This window comes from Dromaius novaehollandiae, chromosome 18 (genome assembly GCF_036370855.1).
Source record: "Dromaius novaehollandiae isolate bDroNov1 chromosome 18, bDroNov1.hap1, whole genome shotgun sequence".
Classification (NCBI taxonomy): Eukaryota; Metazoa; Chordata; class Aves; order Casuariiformes; family Dromaiidae; genus Dromaius; species Dromaius novaehollandiae.
In genome coordinates, this window is record NC_088115.1 from 16,747,363 (window position 1) to 16,767,706 (window position 20,344).

Consider the following 20,344-nt stretch of genomic DNA (forward strand, 5'->3'; position numbering starts at 1 on the left):
TCCACATGAGTATCGCTGTTCTTGGCAGAGTATTTGGTAACATGGAAAAATCGAAATGTTATCTTTATGTAGGATTCCTACTGCTGCATCTTTGCTCCTCAGCAGGATAGGATGAAACTTCTGCAGGGAGCTGGATGGTGAAACGTGCAGTGTGGCTGCATGATACAAGCCACAATGCAACCCGATTTTACATCTTCTTCACCCTGGAGGGAAGTGGTCATACGGTGCGTGGACACCTCTTCGAGTTTCTAAGCAGCACCTATGGCTCTCTTTGAAGAGGCAGCATACACGTAACTCGCCCTTCCCTGAGGGTTTGTTCCTCAGCTGCTGCGGGAGGAAGCAGTGGCTGGAGCAATGGAGGATTTGGAGGGAAGGATGCAAGGGGGCAGGATGAGCCCGCTCTGTGCTGGTCCGGCGCTTCTTGTCGGCCGTGGCACCGGCCGTGGCACCGGCCGTGAGGGCTGCGGGTGGCCCGGGGGGGAGGGGGGAGCCCTCGAGTGCCCGTGCGGGCCCCGCCGAGGGCGCCTGGCCGGCCGCGTGGCCCGGGGCGGGGGAGAGGCCTCCCGGCGGCATCCCTGGCGGCCGAGCCGGGCCCGGCCGGGCGGGGCCCCCCCACGGAGCGGCCCCCCCCCACGGAACGCCCCCCCCCCCCCCACGGAGCGGCCCCCCCCCCCCGGAGAGAGCGGCCCCCCCCCCACGGAGCGGCCCCCACCCCCCCCGGGCGGAGCGGGCCCCCACCACGGAGCGGCCCCCCCCCCCCCCCCGGGCGGAGCGGGCCCCCACCACGGAGCGGCCCCCCCCCACGGAACGCCCCCCCCCCTCCCACGGAGCGGCCCCCCCCCCCCGGAGAGAGCGGCCCCCCCCCCACGGAGCGGCCCCCACCCCCCCCGGGCGGAGCGGGCCCCCACCACGGAGCGGCCCCCCCCCCCCCCCCCGGAGAGAGCGGCCCCCCACCACGGAACGCCCCCCCCCCCGGGCGGAGCGGGCCCCCGCGGGGGCGGGGCTGCACGCACGGGCCCCGCCCCCGCCGCAGGGCTCGGCTGGTCTCGGCGCGGCCCCGCCCCGCCCCGCCCGGCGCCGGGTCCGTCACTGCGGCGGAGTCGCGGAGGCGCCGCCATCGCGGGCAGATGCAGGCGATCAAGTGTGTGGTGGTGGGCGACGGGTGAGTGCGGCGGCGGCGCGGACAAAGGCGGCGCGGCCTCGCCTGCCGCCGCGGCCCCGTTCGCAGCGGCGCTGAGGGCGGCGCGGCGCGGCCCGGCCGAGCGGCCCCGCGGCGGGGAGGCGCGGCCCCGGGCGCGGCCTGCGGCGGGCGGGCGGGCCTGGCCGGAGCGCGGCGGCGGGGCGGGCTCTCGCCGGGGCCGCGGCCGCCCCCCCTTCCTCCTCCTCCTCCTCCTCCTCCTGCGAGCGGCCCGGCGGCGGGCGCGGCGCTCCGGGGCCGCCGGCTGCAGGGCGGCCAGGCCAGGCCAGGCCAAGCGGCCCCGGCCCCGGGCCCCCCCCGGCCGGCGGGAGCATCAGGTGCCCCTGAGTGCGCCCCGGCCCCCCGTTAGCTTATGAGCTCGGTCCTCAGCCGTTAACGCGAGGGAGCTTCGAAGTCAGATGCTGCAGTGCACGGAAAGCAAATACCTTCTTTTCTGGGGCTTTGAATCTGTTCCCTTATTTCTCATCGTACAAGGATGATTTGTCACAGTGACCTCCCCCAAAATCAGGAGGTTCACGGGCTTCTCTCGAACCTCCTTTTGTTGTCTGTCCCGAGGTGAAGTATGCTGCCGTTTCTGACCTGACCATGTGCCTCTTGTCATCCTTCTCGCTGTTTTCTGCAGGCTTTTTCTCATGACTCTTTCTGGGAGCACATCTGTGTTCAGGATGCGGGCATGCACTGTGCACTTACTGTGCTTAGTAACTTTTTCCATCTTGTCCTGTACCTGCTTCCTAGTATTTCCTAATATTCTGTTTGCTTTTCCAGTCACTGCAGCAAGGACTTCAGCTAAAGGTTTGCATACTGGTATCAGAGTTAGAGACCAAATTAGCAGTGCGGAGACTGAATGAACTTGGCTACCAAAACGCTTTAATCACAGATACATGCAACTCTTATGAATTACGTGACTTCCCTGTTCTGTGGGAGAGAGGACATGGTCCAGGGGAAAAGCTGGGCAGATCAGCACAGTGGTTCCTTACACAACTGCCCTTTTCTGCAGGAGAGGGTACACAATCCAGGGGAAAATATAGATGAATTATTAGTGCAGTGGTTCCAGCTGTGCTGTGTGTAGTCCTGCTGCAGGACCGTGGGGTCCCCTGGCATTTCTCCCCTTGTTACTTCAGTTACAGAATTGGGTAGAGAATACCTGATTCTCAACTGGCCCGTTCAGATGCACTCAGGCACCTAACAGCCAGCTGTCCCTGTTGCTGGTGCTCACAGTCTGCTCCTCTGGAAACTTCTCCACAGTTCACAACTTTCACAGTGATAAGTAGGGTTTTTTTATACTCATGCTACTCCTTTATTCTTATAACTAAGCTGCTCCCTTATCCTATAGGGTTAACTGAAGTTCATATGTGAACTCCATTGTCAGCCAGGTCCAACCCATGCCAGCTGCCACCACTGGATCCGCCAATCCCACCCACCTTCAGCAAATCCTGGGATGATATTTTTAGTGATCTACACTGATGCCAAAAATCTCTTTCCAAAGTTATAGTACTCAATTTAAGTTCATTTTTGTTTATGTGTCCCTGTTTTTCCCTTTATGTTTATTGTCATTGAATTCCTATATCTGAGGAACTTGCATAATGCTGAGTTATTACTAACTTTTTTACGTCACTGTTTACCTATTTTGCTAGATTATTTTGGATGTGTCGAGCAACAGCGAGCCCAGCACAGAACCCCAGTTTATCCCCCCTCTTTTGGTTACTGGCACAGAGATGTTTTGCCTGGTTCTTTGCGGTGGCTGAAGGCGGGGGGGGGGAAAGGAGTGGAAGAGAGCAGGGTCAGGTGTGTGCTCAGGCAAGGTGCACATGGTGAGTTCAGGCCCAGTCCCTGACACACAGAGAATTCCAGCCTGCTACAGATCTGTGTCCTCACACGTTAACTTTTTGCCTAATCCCTTTTGGGGGTAAGGGAAGGGGTGAGTTTTCCTGCCTCATTGCTTCCTGCTGTACCCTTCTTTATGCTTGTCACTCTCATTCTCTGCAGAGCTGTAGGGAAGACCTGCTTGCTGATCAGTTACACCACGAATGCCTTTCCTGGAGAATACATCCCCACTGTGTGAGTAGTGGCCCTGGGCTTGAGTCACTCTTTGCTCAGTATGTGTATGTGTGTAAAAGTAGGTGGAGAGAGGGCTGTCCCCGCTCAGGCTGTGAACTGCATGTGTGGGGACGATGCCAGTGGTATGGCTGTGTGTGTGGAGGGCAGAGTACCCCCGCACACACACTGGAAGTGTGTTCCACAGCGTCCCCTCCTGATTCACCACCCCCATGGATTTCATAAGTCACATGTGGCTCATAACAAGATTGTCACTGATGTGGATTCTTCGTTGGCAGGTTTGATAACTATTCTGCCAATGTCATGGTAGATGGAAAGCCAGTGAACCTAGGCCTCTGGGATACAGCGGGGCAAGAGGACTATGACCGACTGCGGCCTCTTTCTTATCCACAAACGGTGAGTGCGGGGCTTGGACTGACTTGTAACTGTTCCCTGTTCGGGACAGGGCAGCTCCCAAGGACAGCCGGATTGTAAAGCAGGCTTCTTTCCTTTAAGGAAAGTCTAAGTTCCTGCAGCTGCAGCCAAAATTCTGATTGTTTAAGGAGGATCACAGCTGAAATTCTCCCAACAGGTCATCCCATTCTAGTCCCTGCATTGTAATGGTGTTTGAACAGTGACACGTGCCATTGGCAGGGTCTGGTGCAAGGAATGTAGTGGGGCTATTATGCAGCCAGACAACGCTCTGTGTTCCCATTTTTCTCTCAAAGGCACAGCTCGCTATTGGGCTGCACTGGTAGTGTCTCCCTGCCTGTGGTGGTTGCTACGCTCACCGTCAGGTGTGAAGAGCATACCACAGTTAAGCTATTTGTGGCCACAGGCTCTTAACAGGTAGAGCCCAGTATTGTGCATCAAGATGAAGTCATGCACCCAAAGTCCATCTCTTCTCTCTGTGAATTACTTTCGTCCCCTTAATGGGGAACATTTTATGACAGCCACAGTCTTCACTGGTGAGAGGAGGTTGTCCTCTGTATGGTACCCTCTCTACCCTCCCTCCATTATCTCTGGCTGTTCCTTTCCACATGACTGACTCTCGTTTCCACACAGGATGTTTTCTTGATCTGCTTCTCCCTTGTGAGTCCAGCCTCCTTTGAGAATGTCAGAGCGAAGGTAATGTGTTTTCCTGCCAGGGGAAGCAGTGGAAGGGAGGAACCGGTGAAGTCCCATGGCTCACTCAGCACCACACTTACAATGCCATAATCTCTAGCACTCATTTTTTGAGAGTGAAGTTCATAGTCTGTAGGGTTTGAGAGGGGGTCTACTTGTATTAATGAATTCTTTGGCTAAGTCTTTGCCTTTTAGAATCTGAGTCTTAAAGAAAATAAGGGATGGGATGTCCTAGAAGCTAAAATGGAGTTAAGGGAATCAGTGTGTGCCGAGCTGACTGATACCGTCTGTCATGATTCCCTGTCTCTCTGCCTTCATTATTACATCTACACCGGTCTCTTTCTGCAGAGCATATTCAGAACCGTAGGCAGAAGTATCCTGTTCAGGTGTTGCCAGCATGTCAGATATTACTAAAAACCTTGCTCCTAATAGTAAAAGCATCTGTGTAGTTGCATCTGCTGCCTTAGCTACTGTTCTCATCTGGCCTCCCTGTTTCAGTGGTACCCTGAGGTCCGACACCATTGCCCAAATACACCCATCATTCTGGTGGGTACCAAGCTGGACTTGAGGGATGATAAAGACACCATTGAAAGGCTACGTGATAAGAAACTGGCCCCTATCACCTACCCCCAAGGCTTGGCCATGGCTCGGGAGATTGGTGAGTTGAATGTGCTGGCAAATCCCCACGGGGTTGAGGTGTGGGGTGTTTTTTTTTCTTTTTTTTGGACTGGGTAAGGGACACTATTACCTGGTAGGACTGGAGTGGTTGAGCTGGAGCTCTCTTTCCCCTAGGGTCGGTAAAGTACCTCGAGTGCTCTGCCTTGACGCAGCGGGGCTTGAAGACGGTGTTTGATGAAGCCATCCGGGCTGTGCTCTGCCCACCACCTGTGAAGAAGCCTGGCAAAAAGTGCACCGTGTTCTGAGGGCTGTGGCCTAGGTGCTGGCTCAGCATGTTGTTGTCCTCCACCAGATTGCGTATTAGCTGAGTGTTTCTGGAGGGGGCTGGGATGTGTAGGGCCCTTCATCATGTACGAAGTCAGTGTTTTTTAAATGTCTCTTTGATTTAACGTCAGTGTTGATGTGAAGGGGCAGTGGGGGCAGGAGACTAGCTGGGGGGCTGTGGAGCCCCCAGGGGAGGTACAGTGGGGAAGGCAAGGTAGCTCCTTGGGGCAATAGGCTGTTGTGACTCTCCTGAACTCCAAGCTGAAAGAGCTGAGACATCCATCCTGTGTTGGAAACACCTGTTTTATACCTGCAGGGTGAAACAGCTGGTGAAGATCCTTGTGGGAGAGGGAAAGGAGCCGACATAAATGGTGTTGAATGATAAGAGCAGCTAGGAGAGCAGTAGGGTCTCCTTGCCCGGCCTGCTGTGGCTAACAAATCGGTGCTCTAGCAGATATGTGCCTGAGACTGTTACAGGAATCAAAACCAGCTCTTGAAGGGGTCAAAAATAAATGAGAGATGCAAGGCTGAAGAACTAATCATTAGGTGCTTTACTGGGTACTAACCAAACTCAGTGAGTGAAACAGCCCTGTGCAGTCGATGTATTTGCCTTTAATGTGTGCACACCGTAGGACAGCATGGTGCTGCTCCCTCCTCATCAGTCTTTAGCAGGGCCTCCCCCCCACAATCCAGTCTCTGCAGAGCAGGGCTGAGGTTGTTGCCTCTGTTTTGTTTTTTTCTACTAAAGACAGTGAAGGAAGCAATGAGGAGTCTGCTAGCTTCTCCCTTCCCTTCCCACTGAAAGTGAAGGTGGACTCTATGGATTTGGATGGAACAGGGAGAGCTTCCAAAGGGTTGTGGGGTGGGGGGGGAAGAGGGTTGGAACAAAGACAGGTCCAGTTTCTAATCATCATGTAGAGTGAAAAGATAAAACCTTATTTGGTGCAATAAACATTCTCCATGACAGCGTATGTGAGCTTTATTATATAGAAGCCTCCTAGGGGTAATTTTCTGCCTCACTTCTCATACAGGTTCCAGCCCTGCTGCCCCTCTTCTCCTGCAACATGGGGTCTGTGCCACTTACTGTTTTCCATCCAGTTTACATCTATGCAGTATTAGTATGAAAATTAAGGCCAGGTGTGAAATGCATTTGTCATCTTAGGAGACAAGAAATCCCCCATCAACCATCAATGAGCTGCCAGTTGTCATAGCACTCTTGTCACTGAGCAGGAAGAGAATGCTGTTCACGACATCATCCACCTCTGGAATCAAACACACAGAGAACATCTGATGCACCCCTGAAATGGTACTAGAAAAAGAAAGCATCCCAAAAGGTATGTTTTGGCCTCTAAATGTATTTGAAGCAAGGAAGAATCTCTGCCTCCTGGCTGTACTTGGTTTGATACAGGGCAGCCTGGATGAGAGCTGGGCAGGCTGAATAAGAGCTGGACATCCAAAAGTCCTTGTTGCAATCACACGATAGATACTTAGTTCACAGCAAGCACCTATGCACTTCCCCCCTGCCACTCAATCATATATATGAATAGTAGAGTAAGTACATTCCACTTGTCCTAAACTGAGAGGGTTCTAGAATAGGAGAGAGAAGGTTGAGTCTTGCCTGTCCTCATTAAGTGATTCATGAATTCAGCTACAGCCACTCAGCAGAGTTGTGACTTTGCCCACATAATAAGCAAGCTACCTATGGCTGTGGTGTCAATTAGGGGGAAAGCCTGGCTATGACAGAGAGCCTAGCCTGGTAACAAGTCTACACCACTGACCTGCAAACTTTCCCAGCGGAATCCGATTAATCATGGCAGCAGATTTCTGAGGGTCACTCCAGTTAATTCTCCCCATGTCAGTCATAACTACTGTGGGGTTCACAGTGTTCACCCTAATCTGGGACCAAGAACAATAAACACACCGTGTAACCAGACTGCTCTGAGAGGAACTACTCATGCTTGTTCAGCTTCCACGCTGTTCTTTCTCTCAGAAAGAATCCTACCTTGTGGGGTCCCAGCTCCATTGCCATTACCTTGCTCAGCATATCCAAAGCACTTTTTGTACAACCTTCAGTAGGAAGGAAAAACAAGAGGCATTTAAGTGTATAGCACTTAGTCTGGATCACACAGAGGTGTTTCACTCTGCCCAGAACTGGCAGCCAGCACCTGGGTGGCTGTGAGTCTCCAGCTCGTCAAAGATGAGAGAGGCAGTGTTAAAACTACACACACTTACAGTAGACGGCATGATCCCGCAAAGCACGCTGAGATGCCTGGCTAGAGACATTTACAATTGCACCTGGCACCCCTTGTGCAATCATCTGCCGAGCAACAATCTGGAAGCAAAGGGATGCCAGAATCAGAGAGGGAGAAATCACCATTCTGTTCAGTGGGAATCTTCCTGGGATATTACAGCAGCCAAGAAAGCCAAAAACATCAAGGAGAAATAGTCCTAGCAGCCTTACGCTTTCTAAAATGGGGAGAGGGCAGAGAGAGAGAGGAGAAGGGACAATATGCACAAATTGTCAGGTTTAACTTTGAATTACAGACTTATCTCCACTCTGCTGAACAGCTTAGTCGCTACTGCTCACTGAGATAACTGCAGTCATAATTCCTTCTCACCTGGGAAACATGAAGCACAGCTCGAAGATTCACATCAAGAGACCTATAAATAAATCAAATCAGAAAGTTACAGAGCAGTTGCAGCCCAGGCTAGACAGGAATTGCTTTGGGAGGCAAGAGAGGACAAGTGCTGCTAGCACCTTCGAAACACTGGGTGAAACAGCTAGAAATGCCAGGCCGACTGGCAAGTAAGAACGATTACACGCACTTTCAGCAATAACCAATCATTAGAAGTAAGCTATTTAGTGGCCTCTTCCCCTGTGCAGAGGGAGAGGTGCAGTCTGCTTCCTCACACTATTTCTAGCAGAACTCTGTTCTTTGGCAGACTAATCTAGTACCCTCATTAAAATTTAAACAGAGAGGCCTGGGCCTGAGTCAGTGCCTCCTCTTAGGCCAACCAAGCCTTCGCCAGTCTTTAAAGCAACAAATAAATCTGCTATACGATGTGTAGAAACAGCATTTCATGTATTTGCCATATAATTCTTCCTTAGTCAGGTCGTCACCAGCCTGTTCTACGCAATGATCTAAACAGAACCTGTGGATTTTATAATCTAGCTACAAATCAAGCAATTCTTTAATATAGCCACACATTTGCCATTTTTAATGAAGGGATAAAGCATGATCCATCTTCTCAGATTCACCATATCCCGTAACATAAAGCTCACACCCAACTGGGGATATTTTTACAAATGACCTTTTGTTGTTGAAGAAAATAAGTGATTTTAGTTTTCCACACTGTTTTATGTATCTTTACCTATCTTTGTCTTCTCTAGCTGAATTGTTTTATCAACAATTGTGTTTCAATAGAGGAGGGACTGGGTCAGTGCTAGCCTGGAAGAGCTAACAGCAAAAGGCACTCTTCTCTTCCACCCAGGTTGGCTCGAGGGGCCCTGCCCTGTCAGAGGTGTAGCTGCAAGGTTCTGGCTGCTCAGTGGCAGCATGAAATAGGCCCAGTGCTTCACTTAGCTGCTTTCTGATATTTAAAAACAGGGTGAAAGGTAATTACTTGAAGTATAGAAAAGAAAAGCAGTCAAACCCAGTAATAATCAATAAACCACTGGGAAACGGAATATTACAGGCACTCCAAAAGTGTGTGTGAGGCACTGGTGCCTACTCAGCAGTACTTTCCCCTCATAACAGGTACCAGTTTCTGGAAAGTGTTGCCACAAATTTTACGTTCACTGTTTTGCTGAAGATCAGCACAGAACGTGTCTCCGCCACTGGTGCGAGGCAGGGCGGAGGGCCGGGCACCGCTCCGGCCGCACTCACCGGTCCAGGGCCTCGCGGGTCACCTCCAGGAAGGGCTGCAGCAGCGCCACGGCCGCGTTGTTCACCAGCAGCTCGAAGGGCCCCGCCGGGCCCAGCGCCGCCTCCGTGGCCTCCCAGTCGGCCAGGTCCAGGCACAGGGGCTCGATGCCGGGGCACTGCAGCGGGGGGGGTGGGCAGAGGGTGTCCCGCCCCGGGGGTGTCGGGGGGGGGGGGGCAGAGGGTGTCCCGCCCCGGGGGTGTCGGGGGCACGCAGAGGGTGTCCCGCCCCGGGGCTGGGGGCGGGGCAGAGAGTGTCCCGCCCCGGGACTGGGGGGGGGCAGAGGGTGTCCCGCCCCGGGGGTGTCGGGGGGAGGCAGAGGGTGTCCCGCCCCGGGGGTGTCGGGGGGAGGCAGAGGGTGTCCCGCCCCGGGGGTGTCGGGGGGGGGGGCGCCGAGGGTGTCCCGCCCCGGGGGTGTCGGGGGGGGGGCAGAGGGTGTCCCGCCCCGGGGGTGTTGGGGGGGGGGCAGAGGGTGTCCCGCCCGGGGGTGTCGGGGGCCCGGGCGCCGCCGGTACCTCCTGCGCGAGGCTCTCCAGGTCGGCCGCGGTGCGGCTCAGCGCGGTCACGCGGGCCCCAGCCCTGCTCAGCGCCACGGCCACGGCGCGCCCGATCCCTGCGGGGAGACGGCGTCAGCCCCGGACCCGACCCCCGGCCCGGACCCGGACCCGGACCCCGACCCCCGGCCCGGTCACCTTTGCCGGCCCCAGTCACCAGGGCCCGGCGGCCGCGGAAGCCGAGCTGCGGCTCCATGCTGCGCGCGGACTGCGGCCGGGGCGGCGCCTGGCAGCGCCCGGGGCGGGGTCCGGGGCAGCCCGGCGGGATCCGCCCCCCGCCCCGGTGCCCCCGGCCGGGGGTGAGAGCGCGGCCCGCGCCCCGGGAGCGGCCGAGCCTGCGGCACCGGGGCCCGGCGGAGCTGCAGCCCCGTCCCCAGAGAGGGGCAGCAGAGGCCGCCTCCGGCCCCCCCAGCAGCAGACAGGCGCTCGGAGCTCACTTTTTCCGGCTCTGGTTCTCAGTGAAGCACCGTAGTGAGAGGCCCCAGGAAAACAGGCCTTTTGTGGGACAGTGCCAGGATCCGCCTCCTCTGGTAACTGGAAGTTGCTGATGAAGCTTGCAAACTGCCCTAGACTAATTGTCAATGCCTAGAAAATCAGCTGCGTGAATGCAGGATCCACACGCCTGAGGCATTAGGGGCACAGGATTTCTCATGCAGCACCCCTGCAGCGTGCTCCAAGATACAACAGAAGCAAACAGACTAGAAATAGTTAAGAGGTCAAAAGTGATAAGCTACTGCATCATAACTTAGTTCTGGTGACAGCGAGGCAGCTCCAGCTCTCTCCTGCTTTGCAGCGCTGGCATTGTGCAGCAGCAGAGCAGCAAGGACAACTGTGCAGCCTATTAACACACTTCAGTGATAGATGCAGAGCTCTGCTTGTAATACTGTGCGATTCAGCTATTGCTTTCTGAGGCTTCTCAGAGCTGCTGTGGCATGTTTAATACGTGCTGAGATAGATTTACAACAGTTAATTTATTCCTTATTCCACTTTAGTATCATAATCAGCTGCAAGGCTTCTTCTCACCCATATTCCTTCTTATGCACACCCAAGTATACTTGTCACAAAGTCTGACAGAGGCTTCAGTTTTCTGCAGTACAGGTCTTATGGTCTGTTTATGGTAAAGAAACACAACAGAAAACACAGCTTTTCACATATGTAAATATTTATTTTATAGAATCATTTCTGTATGAGACATCAGTTTAATTGAAAGCTCCATCTTGATATATCCATAAAGCCTACTGTACTGTCAACACTTAGAAGTCTTAAAAGAAGCTTGAACACATTGAACGGCTCTGTATTGCCATGCCAAAGAATGTGGTCCTTTTTCAGCTTAATAAACACCCTGTGAGCAGTAGGTATGCCAAATAGGCAGCATACTCAATTTAGGATGATTAGTGAATACGCAGTGTGTGAAACGTCTACAATTCAATTTTGCTGCCATCAGCATGAAGTGGTATTGGTTTTGAACTGCAGTTTGCAGCAATGATTACTGCTTGTTCCATACTGTCTGCAGGATCTGACAAGAGGCTGCTCTCAGTGGAAGAGAAGCTCCAACAGAAGAGTTCAAAATCCATCTGGGGATAAACTTAAGAGCTCATGAAGCTTTACAGCTTTCTGTCGTAGGAGGCTGAAAACAAGAACCTAACAAATGTTTTAAAAAGCAATGGTATTTATATGGATACCAGAAATCTCCACGGCTATTAATAACAAATTATAAAACCACAGGACACCTCAGTTCTAGTGAGAAGAAGACCTAATGGAGAGGTAGAACATCCCACAGCCAACTATTCCACAAGTCGCACTCTATCCTCTGTAACAGGTGTCAGTGTTGCACATGTACCTGTTATGAAACAGTCACTGTGCTAGCTGGACTTTGACAGGGGAATAAAAGTGCTGCAGTGAACCAGTCATTCTCATGGTCAAAGAATGGTGTTTGCACTGCCTTACTAGGGATGAAGGAGAGAAGAAATTTAAGAGTTGGCTGCAGGATTGTAGCAAGTAGGAGTCAGTTTGTTTACTCCTCAGTGGAATTAACTAAAACCACACAGGGAGGAGAATGTGCCCAGTTAAATGCTAAAAGGTTCATGTTAATGAAGGTATAAATACTGAGTGCAGGGAACAGTATCTTCTACAAGGCTGACACTTCTGCTAAGCTTCACACTTGAATACACTGCAGGACCTATATTATCTCACTTTTCAAGTGGCAGGAAGTTAAGCGACTATCTGAAGCCCACAGTACAGGTAGGGCACAGCACTTTAGAAACCTGAAACCTGCTAGGTTGACATTTTAGCTGTACAACCTGGAACTGTGATTAACAATACAATTCTGTTGTTCTTCCCTTAATTTTGCCTCAGACCTTAAGGCTAGTAACCAGCAAGTATTTTCTGAAAAGTCTGTGAGAATAAACGGTGGTTTAGCAAAGTAACTTAATGCACTTCTTCACCATGTCAGGTAGGGAGCGCACATGGCCAAGTTCAAGCTAATAGAAAAGTAAACATATGGAGCCCCCTTTCTTCCACTTTCAAAACAAAAAACTTAAATTAAAAAGCAGCAGCAGCATTCAACTTCTGTTTTTGTGCAAGTGTGCAGCCTCCTTTTATTGATTGCATGAACTATTTATTGAAACATTAAAATGTAGAGTAAAAGTAAACACAGACTTAGACCTCAAAATATTTACTTAAGAAGCTGAAGTGGGGGAACCACAGTCATACAATTAGAGGTCCTCAAATCATGCATCATTAAAAGATTTCCTCAGGGCATTACAGCTATGTAGCGTTCCTCTTCCCTCACAGACAGCAAAGGATACAGCAGGACTTCAAAAACAGTTTTTAAATCAACCAATGAGCATGCCCTAGCTCAGATAACCTGCTGTGGGCAAAGCAGAAGAAATGATTAACATCTAGTCTGACAAATATTTCTTCAGTGTCAAATATCAAGGGAATAGTCTAAGCCACCTTTGGACCCGGCAGACCACCATCATAATCAACCGCCACTACGATTCACCTGGTAAGAGAGCCAAGTCTGACATCACCTCCATGGGAGGTACATTCACGGACTGGGGGGAACACGCACTGTAAGCAATTCCTATGTGGTCCTGAGCCAGCTTACTCTTACACAGGGTTTCTCCATGGCAAAGGCTTTCAGCCTTGTTTACCCCAGCAATCCTAGGATTCCTGGTGTTTACAAACAGACCCTGTTCTGGCCCACAGGCAGAGACAATTTAATACATCAGGCCACAGAAGCTCTTACATAATTCTGTTCCCAAGAAAGACGAGTGAAAATTCTTCCCCTACACCTCTCGTCACCATGGGGACTACAGTCTGCTACAACACTCCAGCTTTAAGACAACTGCCTCTAAAAGCCCATAACAGTAGTAACAATGCTGTCATTCTAAGTATGTGTATCTGTGTACAGATTCACACGATAGATACAGGGACCAAAGAGCAAGGAGTAGAAAAAAGATTTTCTCTGAAATGTCCCAGGCAGCAGGTGAACAAACCACACCTTCTTGCCATCATTTTCTGATCAAAGTCTTGCTTTTGTAAATACAGTCCGTCTCCCTCCTTTGTAGGTATTTCTGTCTGTCCCGTCCCCCCCCCCAGAGGGGGACAAAAAGAAATTCATCACAACTCCTGTCTCAAGCAAGTAGGTAAGATACAAGTGCCAACAATTGGTCAAAGATTAAGATATCTTCTTAGTGGGGCACCAAATAGTGTCAGGATAGAGAAGACAGTGGACAGATTTAAATCTGTGAACAAAAGAAAGAAACAATATGAGACTGCAATTCTCCACACTAGGAACATATTAGCATTGAACGTGCAGCTGTAATAGAGCTGAGGAAGTGGCTCTACCTGTCTTTGGCACACTGATAAGAGCTAGCATGAGAAAATAACCCCATCAGTGGATTTGATCATCTTGCAGTTGATAAACATAAACAGGGCAGGGAGATCTTGTTCTGGAAGTGGACACTCACCGGGTTGGATCTTGCTGCAGGCCAAACACTCCTCCCACACTCACAACATTGTGTTTGTTCTCAGGGTCCCCATAACTTAGGGTTACCTGGAAAGGCAAATAAATATTGAGAAATTGTAACACAAACAGAATAACTGAGGGGGGAAGGTAGGATTATTACTGAGGTATGAAGAAAGACTCCAGAGATCTTGCCTGATCTGAATGGTAGGCTACATTTGAAAGGTAGTGAGTTGTTTTGACATAAGCCGTATTGGCATTGAATGGTATCTATCTAGTAAACCACTGCTCATCCAAAGGAGATCTGGGAAAATAAACAGAAGAGCTGAAAGTTGCATTACCCTGAAGGATAACGGCAGCTACATTTGTAAGCTTCACAGTAGCACTGATCCTGCAAGTATCTATACCTTAACTAAAAAAATCCATATGTTCATCCTCACCAGATGTTTTCTGAAGTCTGCGAGTAGTAGTGTCTTAGCATTGAGGGAAAACAGAAACACTGGGATGTTAAATGGCATGCTAATGACTACCGTATGACAAACCTGGCAACAAAATTCAGAACTCTGGAATTCCAATTCAGTGCTATTCTTCCAAAGAAACACTGTATTAAGAAGTCTGCAGGTGCAAGGTATAAAACTTCTGTTTTCTGTTGAATTGTAGATCTCCCAGATTTTGGATTAGCTATTACAGTCTTAGAGAAAAAGCGATCATCAACAAAAAGTCGTATTTGGCCTACAGTAACTTCACTAACGTGAGGGAGGTTACATCATGCAGGAATTTGGCCCCAAACGTACATTTCTGCTGCATAATAAAATTGCCAGGAAAACATAAGTACATAGGGACGACGTCACTCATTCGTTCATGATGCCAATAAATGACCATCAGACAAAGCTTCTGGATAGCCTTATAGCTCCATCTACTGTCTGTTAGTGAAAAGGTATCTGAGCAATTAAAAGTCTGATTTTTCTCCAAAAAACACTGATTAAGTTTCTTGAGAAGCTTTTCTTGAGATCTAGACAAGTCATTCTAAATATGATCAAACATTGAACTATATCCTAGTTATTGAGGTGGTACATGCTACAGATGCAATACAAATACTCTTAAATGGCATGAATTAAGACTGAGGCTTTGTTAGGTGAAGATGCAAGTACTTTCTCACATAACAGGCAAACTGTAAATGTTGCCTCTTTCTACACCAGCTGCTGCTATAGCTCCCAAAAAGTAAAGAATAGCTGACACACAGTTCTCCCTGTCTCCTTCTAAATGTAGCAGAAATGACCAAAGGAAGGGACAGCTCTGTGACCTAATTGGCTAGGGAAGGAGTGTGCTAGTTACCTGAACAAAGGAGTCAGACAGGACATAGCTCTGAGCAACTACGGAGACATCCTTCTTTGCTGAAAGTGCTATGTCTATAGAGAGCATTCTTTCCAATCAGAGAGAGGTATAATTATAAGGACGGGACATGAAGCTTAACCCTACCTGTTGCAGCACAGACTCGCCTTGTAGTCTCTGCAGATTTTCCAGATGTGAATGGAATAACGGGCTGTGCAGCAGCTTCACCTCCAGTAGCCCTTCGATGATGTAGCCAATAGTGCAGTCATCGGGAAGACGCACTCTTTCTGCAGTACTGATGAAATTACCTAGGCTGTAAGAGTATAGGAGACATAATCAAATACACTTTAAATAGTACCAAACATGTATCAGTGAAGCTCAGCTATGAGCAGTGTTTACCTGGCCCAGGGACTCATCTTCAGGGCAAGACCTCTGCTGATACAGAACCCTGCTCCACCGGTGGCAAACCAGAATTTCACAGTTGTCTTCCGAAGAGCAGCAAGAAAAACAAACATGTACGAACGAGTTACTGATCATCAGCTTTTCCCCATCTGGCTGGGCAGGGAGGGGAACTTGAGTCCCTGCAGGATATCAGGTACTGCACTTGAATCAGAACAAGACTACATATTAACCCTATTTTTGTAGGCTGTTGGAAGCCCAGCTGGCTGTTCTCTCAAAGGAAACTCCATTCTGGAACTGACACCAGGTGACTATCGAGTTAGCACAACTGATGGAGCAGACATGAAAATGGGAAACTGTAGTCCCACTCCTACCCAACTCCAGCTGTGCCCCTGGTTATTCTAGCCAAAGGTCACAGCCAGCTCAGTCTTCCTTTGGAAATCAAAGGCACTCTGTTAGCTGCTTGGCTCCAAGTCCAAGGAGACTATTTTGTTGTGCAGAGCTTTCCCTAACAAACTGCTTTATAACTGACTTTTTGGACACTGGATTTATCTTTAGGCCTGTCAGTATAGGGGACCTGGTAAGAACTTGTCCTTTAGCTTCTGACTGAGATATGTTTGCTTCCACTTCCTGGAAACCCAGTGACCACTCAGTATTGGAAATGCCTTAAAATGACCAGCATGCCTTTGTCACCCATCTGAGGTTGGTTCAAGATGATACCAAGGTGATACTGCTCTCCTAAAAACACACTGCTAAAGGAAAAGAAAGAGTCGAAACAAGGGAGAGTGGGCCTCCTCACATCAGTGTGAGGGAGAGCACAAGCATACATGAGTAAAGAGAGAGAAAGAGACATCCACCCAGGAGACAACTCTATTGTACATAAGCAGCACATATGAGATCAGAGCAAAGGTCCCTTTAACGCAGTACACTGTCTCTGACAGTGACCAGTACAGATTAATTGCTTGCAGATTAAGTCAGCTGTTTTTATAGGGGATCCTATGAACTGTCAAGGTTTTTAAAAGCTTGAAAGGTCAGGATGTCTCTCAGCCTAATTGCAAAGCTTGCTTACTGATCCATCACTTTGAACATGGTCAGCTGCTTCAATGGGGTGATCCAGGCTTGGTCGCCCAACATAAACATCCTGGCTGTGCGAGAAGGCAGATAAGAGACGCAGGAGAGTCCGTGGATTCACATAGTTATCATCGTCCACATGGCAAAACCATCTTCAAACAAAACAAAGAAGAAAGTTACTATGGAGCAGTGTCAAAGAGCTGAGTTACAGGTTTAGAGCTGAGTCTTAGTCTTTCAGGCTTGGAACAGAAAGCATTTCCCACTGTCCTGTATAACAGAGTCTGGAAACTGAAAACACCGGCAGATCCTAATTCTGGAAAGAAGCTGAAACAAATAACCCCTTCTAGGTTATCATCCTTGTTGCCTTTCAGATGACACTTGTTTATAAACACTGCTTCCTGCTGTGCTTTGTTCCCTATGCTTATCTCCAGATTTTAGCTAATGCTACCTTCATTACTGGAGCAGAGAAGAATCCTGACGTTTCCTGTGAAGACAGAACTGTAAGAAATAAAACAGAAAAAACAGAACAATGTGTTTTACCTACTTTTGCCCAGATTCTAGGAATTTATCATATTCCACAGACATCTTGCAGCAGAGAGCTTGCCGGGTGTGGACAGCAGAGCAGTTGGTGTTGATCATGTGATCTCCTAAGAAATAAAGGTCAGCCTCTCAGGTTTGGGATGTATGTGTAGTCCAAAAAAAGACAAAGTGCACATTTGGCACTAGAAGTCTATGTTGAAGTGCACGTCACATGCAGAGTAAACTAAGAGTCAGGCAAGGCTCGGGGGCTGTGCATATGACATGCAACTGCTAAGTACATGAAAACATGTTTAAACTGCAGGGCACATAACTAGTACCGTGAGACAGCACACAAAGAAAATGCTTAATGTAACTTGACTACATAGACTGAAGCTTACTAACAGAAAGGAAACAGGTGCAAAGGTGAACCTGGTGAACAGCATTCAGGAAGCTCCTGTCCAGGTGGTAAATAAAAACAGCATTTTCTCCTCTGAAAGCTTTCACCTTCACTTCCCCAATTGCTTGCACAGCATGAAATAAGGCCTTCTGGGGAACAGCAGGCATCTAAGTGACAAAGCTCACCTGCTTTTAGGCGTAGTTCCCGATCCTCCCAGTCGGTGAATATAAATGTCTGTGGGAGACACAAAAAAGGTAGTAGTGAAAAGGTGTTTCTCTTTCTGAGGATTTCAAAAGCTATTTTGAACTTTGCTCCATTCCAAGTCAGAATTATGAGTATTTTAATCTCATTAATTTGTTTCGGAGGGGAACTGGGGGGGGGGGGGGGGGACACAGACAGAAATTTAAGCTTTTGCCTTATTTGACAAGATTCTGCCCTGCAAACCAAAGCAAACAAAGCCATTCCAGCAAAGCATCCAAGATTTTACTCTCCTTCTCTCAGGGTACAGATAACTATTTTCCAATTAGGAAAGACAGTGGTTTTGGCAATATCTCCCTCTGCAGCTCCATCTCCATTCTCTGGCTAGGAGTCATTCCACAACTATTAAGCGAGTTAGAAGAAGAGAAAGTCAGGGTGGAAAGCGTCAGGTGGTAACAGCATCCTGCCCCAACTGCTGGACAGGATTGCGTTAATATGCTTAAATGCAATGAAAATCCCAAACAAGGGAACCGATTTTGTGTTTTTCCTACAGAAAACTCGATCACCAAACTATTTCACCCAAAATACTGGCTTTGGCTTATCAGCGCTGGAGATCTCCCATTATCATTTAGTGTTTTCCTCTCATACAAGATCCAGCAAACAGTTTCTGACAGGACCAGCGATCCCAAATAGCAAGAGTTTTTTTCCAGATACACGTTCAGACGAACTATTTAGACGAGCTCGTTTTCCTCAGCCGCGCAAGGAAAGACGCCCTCAACGCACGCAGGGAAGCACTGGGTGCAGAAGCGGGGGCAGCGGGGGAGGGCGGGGGGACGCGCCCCGGCCGCTGCCGCGGCTCCGCGGGGCCTCACCTGCCCCCTGGCCCGGGAGATCCACGTCTGGAGCAGCAAGTCCAGCCGCGACCTGTGGTACTTCCTCGTCGTCTTCACCGCGATGAAGATGTCCTCCAGCTCCAGGCCCTCTCCGGCGGGGCCGCCCCCCCGCGGCGCCGGCGGGGAGCGGGCCAGGCGCCCCCGCCACTGACCCCCGCGGCGCCCGGCCGCCCCGCTGCCGCCGCCCCGCGGCCCCGCGGCGGGCGGCGACGGGCCGGGCGCGGCGGCGGGCGGCGGGCGGCGGCGGGGCGCCGCGGGGGGCCGCGCCCGCGGCAGCAGCAGCAGCAGCAGGGCGGCTGCGGTCACGGAGAGCAGCACGCAGGCCCTGCGCAGCCCCAGGCAGGGGCCGCTCATGCTGCAGCCCCGCCGGCCCCCGCCGCGCGGCGCCGCCGCCACATGGCTCCGCGGGCGGGCGGCGGCGGCGGGCGGCCCCCGGCAGCGGTCGCGGCGCGCCGGGCCCCGCCGCCGCTGGGGCGGGCGGAGGGGAGGGGAGGGGAGGGGAGGGGAGGGGAGCCCGGCCGCGCTGCCCGCGGGGGCCGGGCCGGGGGGAAAGGCGAAGGCGGGTCGCGGCCGGGCCCCGCGGGCGGCGATGCGGCGCGGCCCCGGCCCGGCCCGGCCCGCCGGCGCAGGGGGGCAGCAGCGGGCCGCGGGCCCTTTAAGGGCTTCACCTGTCGGATGCGGTCTGGCGGCGGCGCGCGGCCGGAAGCGGAAGTGGGGCCGGAGGTCGACGCTCGGAGGTCGGCCGGAAGCGGCGGTGCGAGGGGAAGGATGCCGCTGCCCGTCCAGGTCTTTAACTTGCAGGTACGGGGCCGCCGCCCCCGCGCGCCGCCGCGCCCGCCGCGTCCCCGCGCCGCGTCCCCTCGTGGGGCGGCGGCGGCCCGGCCTCCGCGCGGCGCGGCCTTCCCGGCGGCCCGCGGCCGTCGCTGCGCTGCGCTGCGCCGCGGCGTGGTGAGCCGCCCGCCGCCGGCCCCGCTGCCCCCGCAGCGGCCGCGTAGTCCCGGGGCCCGTCTGTAGCGCCGCCGCCGCCGTTTGTGGCGAGCGCGCGCAGCGGCCGCCGGGCTGTTTTCCGCTCTGTGTGCGCCGTGGCGGGAGCCGGGGTGGCAGAGGAGGGCGCAGTGAAGCGGGTGCGGAGAGGAGGCGCGGCAGAGGTACAGCGGCAGAAGCCCGAGGGCGGTTGCTCTGCCGAGCCTGAAGCCTGCGTAGCCACGCAGCTGGCCCCTTTGCGAGTTAACTGTCTTTCTTCCCTTTAGCAGCCAGCAAGTTCGGTATCAGGGCGAGGGGGTGCAGAAAGTCAGGACAGGATGAGGGATAGTTCAGCACCCACCTCAGCTTCTTCGTCAGTGGCAGATCTGTGCTGCACCCCCTGCAGCAGTAGGTCAGATCTCTTCCTCCCGAGTACAGCAGGAGACTTCAGCTTGAGTGCCAGCTTGTCAGCTTGTACGATGCTTTATGAGGTACCTTCAAACAGGGCACTCCTCGGGACTCAGAGTCTTGGGGAGTGAGCATTATTTTATTTGCTTTGTGAGTAGTTTTTAAGTAAACCTTTTACCTCCTTTCCAAAACAAATAGCTAGCTTGAAAATGTCTCAATTTGTATCTCCTAGTGAGTCTTTCAACCCACTCCTGCTTTTCCTCATCTGGGAGTTTAGGAAGAAATGCACAGTGCAGCCTACCAGGATGGCAGGACACAAATCATTCTGTTTCACCAGCTGGAGTTATTGTTGGTTTCTGTAACATTGGATCCTAAGGAGTCTAACTCATAGATCAGATTTTTCTGTGGCAGGCAAAT

The 20,344-nt window shown here is 51.7% G+C and overlaps 3 protein-coding genes across 3 annotated transcripts; 1 reads left to right on the plus strand and 2 right to left on the minus strand.

Moving 5' to 3' along the window:
• Positions 1–1,019: 1,019 nt before the first annotated feature.
• Positions 1,020–6,268, plus strand: RAC3 (Rac family small GTPase 3). The gene is made up of 6 exons (XM_064522950.1): positions 1,020–1,162; positions 3,185–3,256; positions 3,532–3,649; positions 4,298–4,360; positions 4,856–5,015; positions 5,150–6,268. Exons 1-6 carry the CDS (start codon positions 1,128–1,130, stop codon positions 5,278–5,280), a joined length of 579 nt encoding a protein of 192 aa, XP_064379020.1. The 5' UTR covers positions 1,020–1,127; the 3' UTR covers positions 5,281–6,268.
• DCXR (dicarbonyl and L-xylulose reductase) lies at positions 6,261–10,066 on the minus strand. Its single transcript, XM_064522948.1, has 8 exons — positions 9,916–10,066; positions 9,739–9,836; positions 9,187–9,341; positions 7,918–7,960; positions 7,532–7,631; positions 7,302–7,366; positions 7,078–7,195; positions 6,261–6,561 (listed from the first exon to the last, which is right to left on the minus strand). The coding sequence occupies exons 1-8, from the start codon at positions 9,971–9,973 to the stop codon at positions 6,458–6,460; spliced, it is 741 nt and encodes a 246-aa protein (XP_064379018.1). The 5' UTR covers positions 9,974–10,066; the 3' UTR covers positions 6,261–6,457.
• Positions 10,067–10,921: 855 nt separating this feature from the next.
• On the minus strand, positions 10,922–19,260 carry RFNG (RFNG O-fucosylpeptide 3-beta-N-acetylglucosaminyltransferase). The gene is made up of 8 exons (XM_026113106.2): positions 18,536–19,260; positions 17,651–17,699; positions 17,094–17,196; positions 16,548–16,701; positions 15,479–15,564; positions 15,227–15,392; positions 13,752–13,837; positions 10,922–13,526 (listed from the first exon to the last, which is right to left on the minus strand). Exons 1-8 carry the CDS (start codon positions 18,908–18,910, stop codon positions 13,460–13,462), a joined length of 1,086 nt encoding a protein of 361 aa, XP_025968891.2. The 5' UTR covers positions 18,911–19,260; the 3' UTR covers positions 10,922–13,459.
• Between the last annotated feature and the right edge of the window lie 1,084 nt (positions 19,261–20,344).

What these genes read in the sequence shown, in the direction of transcription:
- RAC3 (XM_064522950.1), top strand. Translation starts at nt 1,128, where the DNA reads ATGCAGGCGATCAAGTGTGTGGTGGTGGGCGACGG. An exon ending in CTCTTTCTTATCCACAAACG is followed by an intron (nt 3,650 to 4,297) that starts GTGAGTGCGGGG and finishes GTTTCCACACAG; the next exon opens with GATGTTTTCTTGATCTGCTT. An exon ending in GGCCATGGCTCGGGAGATTG is followed by an intron (nt 5,016 to 5,149) that starts GTGAGTTGAATG and finishes TCTTTCCCCTAG; the next exon opens with GGTCGGTAAAGTACCTCGAG.
- DCXR (XM_064522948.1), bottom strand. Translation starts at nt 9,973, where the DNA reads ATGGAGCCGCAGCTCGGCTTCCGCGGCCGCCGGGCCCTGGTGACTGGG. An exon ending in ACCCGCGAGGCCCTGGACCG is followed by an intron (nt 7,961 to 9,186) that starts GTGAGTGCGGCC and finishes ATTTATTTATAG; the next exon opens with GTCTCTTGATGTGAATCTTC. An exon ending in GCGGGATCATGCCGTCTACT is followed by an intron (nt 7,367 to 7,531) that starts GTAAGTGTGTGT and finishes TTCCTACTGAAG; the next exon opens with GTTGTACAAAAAGTGCTTTG.
- RFNG (XM_026113106.2), bottom strand. Translation starts at nt 18,910, where the DNA reads ATGAGCGGCCCCTGCCTGGGGCTGCGCAGGGCCTGCGTGCTGCTCTCC. An exon ending in AAGATGAGTCCCTGGGCCAG is followed by an intron (nt 15,393 to 15,478) that starts GTAAACACTGCT and finishes ATACTCTTACAG; the next exon opens with CCTAGGTAATTTCATCAGTA. An exon ending in GCGAGTCTGTGCTGCAACAG is followed by an intron (nt 13,838 to 15,226) that starts GTAGGGTTAAGC and finishes TTGCCTTTCCAG; the next exon opens with GTAACCCTAAGTTATGGGGA.